The 12,066-nt window shown below is 39.0% G+C and overlaps 1 protein-coding gene across 2 annotated transcripts in view; it reads left to right on the top strand.

Moving 5' to 3' along the window:
* WAC (WW domain containing adaptor with coiled-coil) overlaps nucleotides 1–6,647 on the top strand; it is a 65,413-nt gene extending 58,766 nt beyond the window's left edge. The window contains exons 11-12 of one of the 2 annotated variants that reach the window (XM_009329106.1): nucleotides 2,898–3,025; nucleotides 5,447–6,647. In XM_009329106.1, the coding sequence (XP_009327381.1) occupies nucleotides 2,898–3,025; nucleotides 5,447–5,516 (198 nt within the window). In that variant the 3' untranslated portion in view covers nucleotides 5,517–6,647. Of the gene's footprint in view, nucleotides 1–2,897; nucleotides 3,026–3,201; nucleotides 3,247–5,446 lie in introns of those variants that run through there. The other variant, XM_009329107.1, reaches the window with a different exon arrangement.
* Nucleotides 6,648–12,066: the final 5,419 nt, after the last annotated feature.

The following is a 12,066-nucleotide window of genomic DNA, read 5'->3' as shown; positions in this document are numbered from 1 at the left end:
CCCCTCTTCCCCAAGCCTGTAGCGCTGCATGGGGTTGTTGTGGCCGAAGTGCAGGGCCCGGCACTTGGCCTTGTTGAATGTTCTCATACAGTTGGCCTCGGCCCATCGATCCAGCCTGTCCAGGTCCCTCTGCAGAGCCTTCCTACCCTCGAGCAGATCAACACTGCCGCCCAACTTGGTGTCGTCTGCAAACTTACTGAGGGTGCACTCGATCCCCTCGTCCAGATCATTGATAAAGATATTGAACAAGACCAGCCCCAAAACTGAGCCCTGGGGAATACCGCTTGTAACCGGCCGCCACTTAATGCAGAAAATACGGATTTATACAGTTCATAGGTAACTCTTTTCCCACTATCAGTAATGAAAAGATCAAAAAAACCAGCTAATGCTAGGCAGTCATGTACTCTGTTGGATACTTTGTGCCAAGTGTTACATGCTGTATTGTCCTGTCCGCTATTTCAGATGATTTCATGTGACAGTGTTGTTTATAGACCAGTTTTGAACAGTAACACTTGAGGGACTTAAGTCAGATATTTGATATAAAAGAAAAAGTGAATGAAAGTGCAATACACAGTGAAGAAGGTAAGCTAGATGAAAGTGGAGAGGCTAAAATTATGCAATGCCTTGGTTTCTTCAGATTTCTAACCAGATGCATAGCTTAAATTGAAATTAGGGCATAAGAGCACATGCCAGAGTAAACTGAAAAATAAATAAGTAAATAAATTAGGTGAGCCAGGACAGGTATGTGTTAAAGCAGTCAGACTTGAAGAAGTGTACTGTGCAGTAATTAGTAGCTAAAACAATTCTTGAACCACTAGCAGTTATCTTGCAGAACTTATAAGAAGCAGTTAATGTGGAAAACTGGAAAACAATCCAGTAATGTGGTTAACTGCAAAATAATCAACATAACTATCTTTAAGGAATGTGAGAAACGGAATTGTAGGTGGTCTCAGCTCAGTAATTGTAGAGGTACTTTGAGTATTGAACAGTATCTAAGTAGAAAAAATGATGAATTTACCTTTTTACAAACACCTGAAAAGAAAATCCTGATAATAGTCAGCATGGACCTTTTAGAAAGAAATTATGTGAAGTTTGGGTTTTTTGGTTTGGTGTTTGGTTTTTTGGTGGTTTTTTGGTTTTTTGTTTTTTTTTTTTTTACAAAGTATCAGGTTTTGGTAATATGGGAAAGCAATAAATATTATATCCTGATTTGCAGCAAGACTGTTAACACCTTTTAACAAGAATCTTGTATGCAAAAATGATTTTAAGGCCTTTTAAATGAGATTATTTTAAGATGGGTGACTGGTCAGCTTAAAAAGAAGTACTTTGAAAGTCGTTCTTGATAGTTTGCTATCAGTCTCAAGGCTTTGGAGTTGTGTAGGGAGGACATGCAAAATGATGTTGTACTGGAGACCAGGGTACTACTGGTTGTCAGCACGCTCCAGAAAAGAAAACTTTTAATGTAGGGTATTAGAACACAAAGTGCTTCTTTGAACTGGAGAAATGCCAGAAGGTGATGAAGACCTGTGCTAAATACCATTGTTTTGGGGAAGGAAAAATCAAGTGTACAAGTACTTAAGCAGATGTTGTGGATTAACCCCAATAGGCATCGAAGCACCACACAGCTGCTTGCTCACTCTCCAATGGGGAGAGAATGGGAAAGCCAAAAGTGAGAAAACTTTTGGGTTGAGATAAAGACAGCTTAATAAGTAAAAGGGGGGGGTGAAGGGATGCAAAAGCAGTCGCTTGCCACCAGCTGACTGATGCCCAGCCAGTCCCTGAGCAATGGCAACCCCTGGAAAACTGTCGTCCGTGTCCGCCCCCCCCCGCCCCCAGTTGCTGAGCATGACATTATATGGTATGGAATATCCCTGTGGTCAGTTTGGATCAGCTGTCCCAGCTGCATTCTGTCCTTGCCTTTTGTCCACCCACAACCTATTTGCTGAGGGGGTCAGAGAGAGAAAGGGAGAAACCCTTGATGCTGTGCAAGCACTGCTCAGCAATAGCTAGAACATTGGTGTGTTATCAACACTGTTTTGGTCACAGATCTGAAACATAGCACCATATGGGCTGCTATGAAGAAAATTAACTCCATCCTAGACAGACCCAGTACAGCAGAGAATCACATTGCTAAACAGTAATGCTGCAAGGAAGGATCTATTTGAAACAATTTTTTTTTCAGTGTGCCACTTGCAAGAAGTCCTCTTTCCTTATTGCAGTGTGATGCACAGGACCTCAGAGTAATTATACTAGTCTCCTTGGTGCTGTTGAGGAGTTCTCTGGAGTCATATATCCAGTTCAGTGACAATACTTTAAGAACTGCACGAATTGGGGATAGGTCATGCCTTCTAAATCTACACTTCTGCTTGTCTCTGCCTGACTAAGTGGGGATATTAAAATAATGGAGTTTGTCTGGAAGAGAACACCTGAAAAGGGTTGTAAAGGTTTTTTTCTCCTGTATAAGGTAGCTGGAAAGAAGATGGCATTCAATTATTTTTGTCACTAAGGCTTAATTTAGATGGGAAATTTAAGTCTGCCATTGAAATAGTGGACACAGGCTTTTAACTACTTGAACAAATTTCCTTGGAAACTTGGAGCCCTGTCATGTACTATCTTTCAAGATGGCTGGGTAAACATGTCTTAGGATCAAGGAAATCTAAACCATCCCTGCCTTAGCATGGGCCCGGGTTAGACAATCTCTTGGCAGCTGGTGGTGTTGATTTCTGATTCTAAATGGGCTTTTGTAGATAATTTAACGTACTTCTGATTTAATGTTCCCTTTTGAAGTTAGAGTGCTTTGCTGTTTCAAGACACACTCATCCAGCAATCTTCTGGCTACAGCCAGTTGTTTCCAATGCATGATTCAAAATCCTAACCTTTATGTGTAACTGTTGCAGGCATCAAGATTACGTGAGGAAGCCCATAACATGGGAAGTGTCCATATGTCAGAAATTTGTACTGAATTAAAGAATTTAAGGTCTTTAGTTCGAGTATGTGAAATTCAAGCAACTTTGCGTGAGCAAAGGTAAGTGTGTGCTCTGTGTTTATTTTCAAAATGGTAATTTTCAAGGTGGTATTAGAATTCCCATTCTGGCATTGTTTTGCATGAGCTGTATTTACTGATGACTTTGTAAGTATGCTAATACTTGCCAGGTTTGCAAGCTGTCTTCCCTGTGTACATTCTACCTGTTTCCCACACAGATACCTCTTAGTCTCCAATGAATAGAACCAGATATGCAACTTGGGTATGTATTTTCACTTAGATAGAAAAGAAGTATCTTTCCAGATACATTAGTGCATTTGGAAAAGCTGATTAACTCACACTAGTTCAGCATACTTCTAAAATATCTCTCCATACATGATGCATAGATCACATAGGTACACATCTGCACAGTCTGTACTGGTCTTAAACACTACAGTTTGCATGAGACATTTGTTAGGTCTAAAGCCAGAGCAAGTTTGAACAGGTGTCGCTGATATCACAAGCTAAGGAAAAATTAATGTTTGTTACGTAGGTAGGAGAAGATCCTGGGGTTCTTTAGTGTGATGTTGATTATAGCAAAGTAGACTTCCGCTTCTTAAGTCAGTAATAGCGGGTGTCTTGTGTATCACTGAAGCAATACACAACCATGTTGTTGAAGACTGTTGCGCAAGATTGAAAAGTTTAGTCTTACAATACGTGCTGAAACTTTTCACCGTAGTCATGATCCTGAATCTACTTTCATATTCAGTTTCCTTTTTGAACGATGTTATCCCATCTATTAAGTCACATTACAGTTTGAATACAGTGATTCTGATTTACTATTTTAAGCTGCTTTAATAGCATTGCATGCTGTTTAAATAGCTAGCTTTATCCTAGAAGCTCTTGCTTTTTGGCAGTCAGTAAAACAATCCTTTAGTCAGAAGTAGGCTATAATATATTTGTAAATCTTTCCTAATAAAGAATTGGAAATACTAATTCTTTCTGAATTTTTATTTCATAACTTCATTACATAAATTACAATTTCTGTAGTACATTTAATGAACTGCTTGGTTTCTTACAGGCTTCATTTCCTAAGGTTTCATTTCTGTCTCTGGGTGCACATTTGATCTGAAGTAACGTGTCTAATGTCATTGTTCAGCTCACTAAATAGCACCTTGTTTCTTGTACACTGTGTATCCTTAAGCTATCAACGGATAATGATTATTATGACTTTGAATCTATGATAACATGTATCTCTTATTTTTGCTGCAATCCCAAAGACGTGGAATACATGGCATAAGTAACAAGTTGGTGGGGGGAGGTTTTTGCAAAGGATGGGATTGTCAAAGCCAATACACTTAAATGATGATATTATTTCTATACTTTTGCACAGAAGAGAACTATTTAAATTTGTTCCAAGAGGGAACTTTATCTCTAGGCAAAGCGAATATGTTGTTTTAACCATAGCTGACAGCATGTGAAAAGGCACTTTTCATTGACTGATATATTTTATATGCCCACGTCTTTTAAGTTTGATGTTTTTTTCAGTGTGTCTATCTTAATTGTTTTTCACCTACTTTTCAGTAGAAAATGCATTTTTACTGAACTGGGCACATATTTGAAAAGTGTTCTACAAAAGTCTGCTGAAGTGGATGCTTTTTCTGCATCGATTAAAGGTGCTTTGGACTTCATAGAATATTTATATGAAACATCAACTTTCCCTGAATGTTTTCTTAATTCATTCACATGTTTGCATTACACTTCAGCATCATGAATAGTTGTTTCAAAATATTCATTTAAAATTCTGGGAAACAGCTATGTAAACCAAATGTTCATTAATCACAATAATTGTTTATGTCAGCTCAGTAGAAGAAGGAAAAAATGTATAAGGGAATTGCTAGCAATATAATTTATTTCTAAGCCAGGTGTTGTTACAGCTTTTTTTCCTATTTTTTTCCTAATATTTTGAGATTGGAGTTTACCATAACTAGAGTCTACCACTAGTCGCAGTGCCAAATACTAGAAAAAAAGTGTTGCGCCTAGAAGAAAACTTGCTTATTTAAAAAAAGCTATGAGCCCTTTGGATTGTGGTACAGTCTGGAAAACTGCATGACACAGGCATAATACCATTCTTCAGAATATTCGGTTATTCAATGTACTCTTCCGGTGTCCTGCTTTTTCTGGGAGTTAAATTCAAGTGAAGAGCAGGCTTAAACATATCTGTGTATCAGTCATATAATGAAATATGGCAACTTAATTTTCTGAACTAAGGTATCAAGCGTGGCAGGTCTCTGTGCATCTGCATACGGTGTTTGTAGGTGATTGAACAGGTTGGGAATTAATTTTAAAGTATCTGAATTTTATTAATAGAGCTAAGGAGCTTGGTATCTTTCACTGAAATTGTAGAAGTACTTGTGTAGATAATTATTTATTATCTCTGTATAATGGAAATGTTTATACTAATTTATTTCTTTTCTCTTGCAGGATACTATTTTTGAGGCAACAAATTAAAGAACTTGAAAAGCTAAAGAACCAGAATTCCTTCATGGTGTGAAAAGTTGTAAACAATTGCACATGGTTTTGAGTACAGGAACTATTAAACTGATGCCCAGTCTTAACACTTTTGAGCTGCATTTGAGTAGACTTCGGACCGTTGAGCTGGGCAGAAAAAAAGTTGACATGGGGAAGGGGACAGGAGGGAGTCAAATTCAGGGGAAAGATACAAGAATGATTTGTAAAACCCTTGAAATGTAGATTTCTTGTAGATGTATTCTTCACGTTGTAAATATGTTTTGTAGAGTGAAGCCATGGGAAGCCATGTGTATCAGAGCTTAGACATCCAAAACTAATCAATGCTGAGGTGGCTAAATACCTAGCCTTTTACATGTAAACCTGTCTGCAAAATTAGCTTTCCTTTTTTTTTTTTTAGTTAATTTATCATTCAGAAATCTTGCATTTCCTAAAATTCAATGTGAGCGCCAGGCGATCTGTGTCTAAGGCTGCAACAATTTGGGTAATGTACAAAATATCATGAAACAACCGTTTCCACACTTGCACCGAATCGAGAGCAGTGCTTCTCCATTTCTGTTTTACAGAGAAATGTTTTTCATTTTCTGTGTTCCATTTCCCCGTGAAATCCTAAATCTGATTTTATCAGTTTTTTAACGCTTCTAATTTTCTCTTTTCTTAAGGCACTGTTGCTATGGCACTTTTTCTATAATCTTTTCATTCCTGTGTACAGTAGCTTAAAATTGCAGTGATTGAGCATAACCCACTTGTTTGTATAAATTATTGAAACGTATTTCCATTTGCACCCTGTAAGAATGGACTTATAGTACTGCTGGGCATGTGTGCTGAAAGTACATTACTTGCTCAAATATAAGGAAATAGCCCAATGAACATGTTAACATGGTTGTGGGAGGGGAAAGAGGAAAAAAAAAGCTAGTCAGATGTGAATTGTATCTGTTGTAATAAACATGTTAAAACAAAGAAACACTGGTTTTCATTTCCTTTGGTCATCACATATTAAAATTTGGTCTGTTTGGGGACTCTTTATTAGAACTGTTCTTGTTGAACATTTTTGTACTTAAATAATTCCTCAAGGGAGGTTTTGTTTAAAACTTGTAAACAGGAAAATGTGTATAAAATATTTAATGAAATATGAAATTCAACAAGAATGATTTAAGACACCTCCCCAACAGTTGTCATATGTTAACTCCTGGTTTACCTGTCTTGATATTACAACATTTCATTTCGAAGGATGTTTGTGTTGTAGCTAACTGTTTAAGTCTGGTGCTGACTGCTGTTCTTAACCATCACAAAACGCTGAATTTGTGTAATTGGAGCAACCCACCGTTTGAAAATGGTGGCAAAGCTCAGCTTTGTATATTGTTTCCTAAAGTATATTAAAAATAAAAAAGAAACTATTGCTACTACAAAATAAACGTGGCTTTTTCTTTGCTTAAAAAAACCCAGCAAAAATAGTGATGGCAGTATGAGTTTAATATTTGCAGAGGTGTATATGTTACAGTAGTCTGTTAAGTAAGAAGGATTGTAGGTGATGGATTAAAAAAAGAAGTTAATGATAAAGGTGTCGACACATGATGCTACATGTTCTGTTCCTACAAAATACTGTCTTTCAGCACCAGAAACATTACTTGATTTTTATTTTGCCTTGTCTTGTGTTGAGTGGGCTCAGACTGATTTTTAAAATCAGTTTTTCATCAGTGGAATTTGAATGCTCTGTCCTTACAAGACATTGCAAATGGAGCAAGTTGAAATACTTTAACTAACAACAACAAATGAGAAATCAGGATAGATTAACCTTGTAATTGTTCCTCACTTTTTAACCCAGTATGTGCTGTTGTGTTTCATATCATGCAAATATTTGGTTTTGCTCAGAAAATGGGAATAGAATAATCTTGAATGAATTAATTTTAACATACGTTGTTTCTGCATTTTAGAGACACAAGGCCAAGTGACAGAAGGCTTCCTGAGACTCTCGTATTTGCCTAACGTCCTATTTCTTGTAATGCTCATTGTCTTGAGATTGCCCAAGCATAGGGAAATAGTATGTGAAATGGAAGGACGTACAGGTGATCTTTCACCAGCAGTTGTCCTTAGTTCTGGTATTTTGCTGTTTAGTTACTTGCTGAGACAGAGGTTGCTTCTGTCTTAATAGATATGCTGGGCCTATTTTCCACAAGCTTATTTTGTTTCCTTTTGATTCATATATTGCCCTCTCTAACATCCTGTATCAATGAGCATCACAAGTTAATTTTGTTCTGTAGAAAATTACTTTGGATTATTTTTTTAAACCTCTGGTTTGAATGAATTTTCTTACATGCTTAGCTGCTGCCTGTTGATCATCTTATTGTTTTACAGAGTCTCTCTTCCAGCCTAAAGAGTACTAGTCTGTTTTGTCACATGAAAACTTTCATATTGTACCGAATGGTCACAGATAACTTGGGAGTAACGTGGTTAACATGCTACTTTAACCCCTTAAAAATACATGCATATATATACATTCATTACAGAGACACACGCTCTCTCTTCAGGTGGTGTCCTCCCTAACTAATGCAATAAAGGCTACTTGTTTATCAGCATCAAATAGCATACTGAAAGCTTGTTGGCTTCTGTATTTGCTCACCATGCAATAGCTTTCCTCCCCATCCTCCACACTCTTCCAAAGCCTGGAGCTGTTGTTAGCTGAGGAGTGACAGCTTGCCAAACTTTCACTAGCATCAGGCAAATTGGAGAAGAGGATTGCAGGCACTGCTTTAAAGTAGACACTAACCAAACAGCAGGGTTTGGGTTAATGTCCTTCAAAATGGCTTCACTAACACACAAATGCAATTTTGGCCTTACTGTGTGATCTGGAGACCCTCTTCAGGGACATGCAGAAACTGCCCCTCCGCATTGTGTGTGTGTGTGTGTGTGTGTGGAAACCCAGATTTTTCTCCTTTGAATCAAATCTCTATCTGAAGCTGGACAACAAAGAAATGGGCAGGTGCACTGAGACCTGTTACTAGATTGCCAGCTTACCATTTATTATCCATCTTGAAGCTGGTGCTATCCTTTCAAATGTAGTTGACACTGTTTAATGAAAGGGACTTTGTTGGATCATTGACTTACACCTGTAAGTCAAATCAAGTGAATGTCCTCTGGGGCAAATCTTGTTTTTTTCCTAGGCAGGTGTTTATAAAGTGTTTATTGGAGTTGTGGGATGTGTTTTCTATATTAATTACTTGATATGGGTGGTCAAGGAATAGCGATGAGAAACTGATGAAAGAATGGTTGCGTATGTTGCTTTTGGTTTTCCTGTTATGCATTTGCTAAGCAACTATTTCGTATAATAGATAAATGGTCTTTAGAATTACTTAGGAGGTTGAGCCTGTACAATCCTACTGCAAGCAGTGCAATTGGGATAGTATTTTACGTGGTGGCATGCTCAAGGAACTCCAGCAGAAGGAGGGGCTTAATATAACTATAAAACCACATGACTGATCCCAGGGACTCCCATGTTTGATGCTTTTACGATTGCACTTTTTTTTTGTTTGTTACTATTAAGGCCTCTAACATCTTTGAAGGTCTGCGTATATTTTTTCAGTGGCCTTGATCCTAAAATGCTGTGGCCAGCTGTACAACTTTGGTCAACTTTCCCTGCTTAGACTGGTCTCTCGCAGCAACGTAGTGTCTCCTTTTCAGACTTGTTTTATTAATTGTATCTCCTTTGGTAGGAGCATCTTACGTTTTGGTGGTAGACACCGGTGCTGCCTTTACTGTTGCAGTTAAAAACATATTCAGTAAGGGTATATAATTGAGGCCGGAGAGAATTAAAAACATTTCCTTTCCTTTTTGGAGCAGCCTCATTGCAGGAGTATCCCCAAAGATAATGTGAGAAAATACTGAGTAGTTACGCCATGTCTCCTAAGTCTATGGGTCAAAGAAGACCATACCTTACTGTCACCCTTTCATTCCAGCGTCACCTTGCCTATGATGACATCCTGAGGACTTACCAAAGTAGAGTCCTTTGTTGCTGTGAGTTTGGCTGCAGTGGCCAATATTGCATATTCTGCTGCCAGGAAGGGGTGATGTGCCCTAAGCATCACTGTCACGGTGCCTTGGGAGTACTCACGAGTTAGCTGTGCATAAGGGGCAGTCACTTATTCTAACCCTAAATTAACATTTGACTACTGTATATACAGTTAAATTTCAAGTCCGTTCTTGGAATTAGGAGCCTGATGTTTCTGTGAATACATCATCCCTATTGCTGTTCCTAGAATAATATTCTGTCCTCACCAAAACACAATCTCGTTTGCAGACGTAAGATGATAACGAGGCAATTCTGGATGTTTTAAAAATACTGCCTTGACTTTTGAAAGTTTCCTGCAGAGGAATATTCTGAGCTAAGGTGCCATCTCATTGACATTAGCACTGCTCTTCTGCCCATAATTACTGATTAATGATTTGTGTGGGGGTTTCTTTTGTGTTTTGTTTTGGTTTTCTTGTTTATATTATTTCATAAGAATCAGAGCTTTTGATGTAGGAGGAATTTGTTTCTTTGCCCAGCCTAACTTCTTCTTTGGCAGTTGTTTGCTTTTGCAATTAGTCAAGCAAAAGCTTTCATTTGCAACTGAGATCCACATATATATTGACTTCTTTTGCAAAGAAAATTGTTTCTAGCTGTGATACAGTTTTGGATTCCAGTTACGCATCACTCTTCAGATGTCTGTTGAGTTCCTCTATCTCTTTGTTCTCCTACAACAAGTGTTTGGAAAGGTTCAGTCTTCCATAGCTGTAGGCGCCAGCTCTATTCTTCTAACCTTCCTGGATGCCTGTGTTGCTGCTGCTGTACTAATTCGGCTGGAATTGTCCCTGGAAGATGCTCCTTGCTACAGATTTCTGCATTTCCCAACCAACGGCTTCTTGTTTGAAGATCCTATCTGAGGGAAAGGATTGATGTAGACTTTCTAGCAATTAGGGCTCCAGCTAGCTGAGGATCTGGAAGTCATGAAGTACTTTTCTCCTCCCTAATAAAGACACTAACCCATCTGATCTAGGACTTTCTAGAGAATGGAACTGTCAGGTTTTGTCTCCCAATGGAACTAGTAACATCCTGGCAAGTCTTGTGGCATCCCGGACAGGTCCTGCCTGGAGCTGCTGGGTCGTATGGCAGCTGTACTACATGGCTCTATATACCAGACTTTGCACACCAAGTTTGCAAACATAGCTTGAACAACCTTATCTTTCCAGCAGTTATTCAATACGTATGACAGAATTTTGTCACCTTCTGTTAGCCACATGTGCCAGAGAACATTTGCAAAAGGATACCGTCTACTTCTGCGTGCAGCACCATGCTCAAAGATGAGTCCCTTTGCTCCAGTTTGAAATCTCAGAATTTAGGCTGAGTGAAAAGTGTGCGTTAATATAGCAAAGCTCAGAATGGTTGGTTATGCTCATCTTCCCTTTTCCTGTATGTTACAAGAAAATTCATCCAATTAATTATGGATTATACTGTCACAGTCATCTGCACCAGTAGCTGGAATGGTGCAAGTCACTTAAATTGATTCTCTCCCCCTCTTCCTCCCAAATTTCTGAAGTTGGCACATGGAGGTCTGTTAGCATGTTGCCTTTCAGAGCTCTGAACAGCTTCCTTCTGCCTGGCCAGGCAGATTTGCTGTCAAGATCTTACATGCTCCTCTGTTCAAAAATCTGTGATTGGATCTTTTTTTCAGTGTAATTGGGATGCTGTCGGAGTTTGACTGGGGTTCCTGTTCTTCTGCTAGTTGTGTCCTCATTAGCAGCGAAAAGCTTGTGTACTGGGAAGAGTTATTTGGCAAAGTGACTGAAGCCTGTGGCAGATGGTGCTACGGAAGGTGAATGTGTTGTCAGCAACTCTGGACTACTTGATGGTGCTAAGGGGCTCTGATTTTCGTCAGCTCCATCCAGGTTCCTTTAGCTGCTGCTCTGCATCCCCGGAGTAAAGGCTTTTGCTTTCTTCCACATTTTGAAAGGTTTAATTGAACTTTTTCTTCTCGTTGGGGATTCAATTCCACAGTAAGTTTTCTATCTTCTTTTTAAATGGGAAAGCTATTAAACCACTGACAGCATGTCCCCATCTTCACTTGCTAAGCAAAACTGCCTTTCTGCTTTCAATAACATTGCCAGTAGAAGCATGGATAACTGAACCTCTTGATACTATTCCTTTTTAGAATAAAAATTCTCAGAGTTCACTCTGACTTAGGGTGGTATCCGAATTTCACTTAAAAAAAAAATAATTGTGGTATATTTTGTTCTCATGTCCCCTGGCATCTCTTCACCTGAACAATTAGAGACGGGGGGGGTGGGGGTGTGCAGAGTGCACATATGTAGCACATAGTGATAGGAGAGCTTATCTGACATCCAGCTCCCTGCAAAAAGCATAGACCCTTCCTTATTGCTTCCCTGCTCCCGGTGATGTGCTCGTGCGGAGCCCTTTTTGCCAGCCCTGAAGCAGTTCAGGGAGCAAAGCTCCAGCTTTACCTGCGTGCTAAATGTGTCTGCTGACTTCATAGGCTGAAGAGGCTCACACGAAGGGTAAAAGCAAGGGCAGGGCTGGCACC

Source organism: Pygoscelis adeliae, unplaced genomic scaffold (assembly GCF_000699105.1).
Source record: "Pygoscelis adeliae isolate BGI_AS28 unplaced genomic scaffold, ASM69910v1 Scaffold427, whole genome shotgun sequence".
Taxonomy (NCBI): domain Eukaryota; kingdom Metazoa; phylum Chordata; class Aves; order Sphenisciformes; family Spheniscidae; genus Pygoscelis; species Pygoscelis adeliae.
This window is presented reverse-complemented; position numbering and strand designations above follow the sequence as displayed.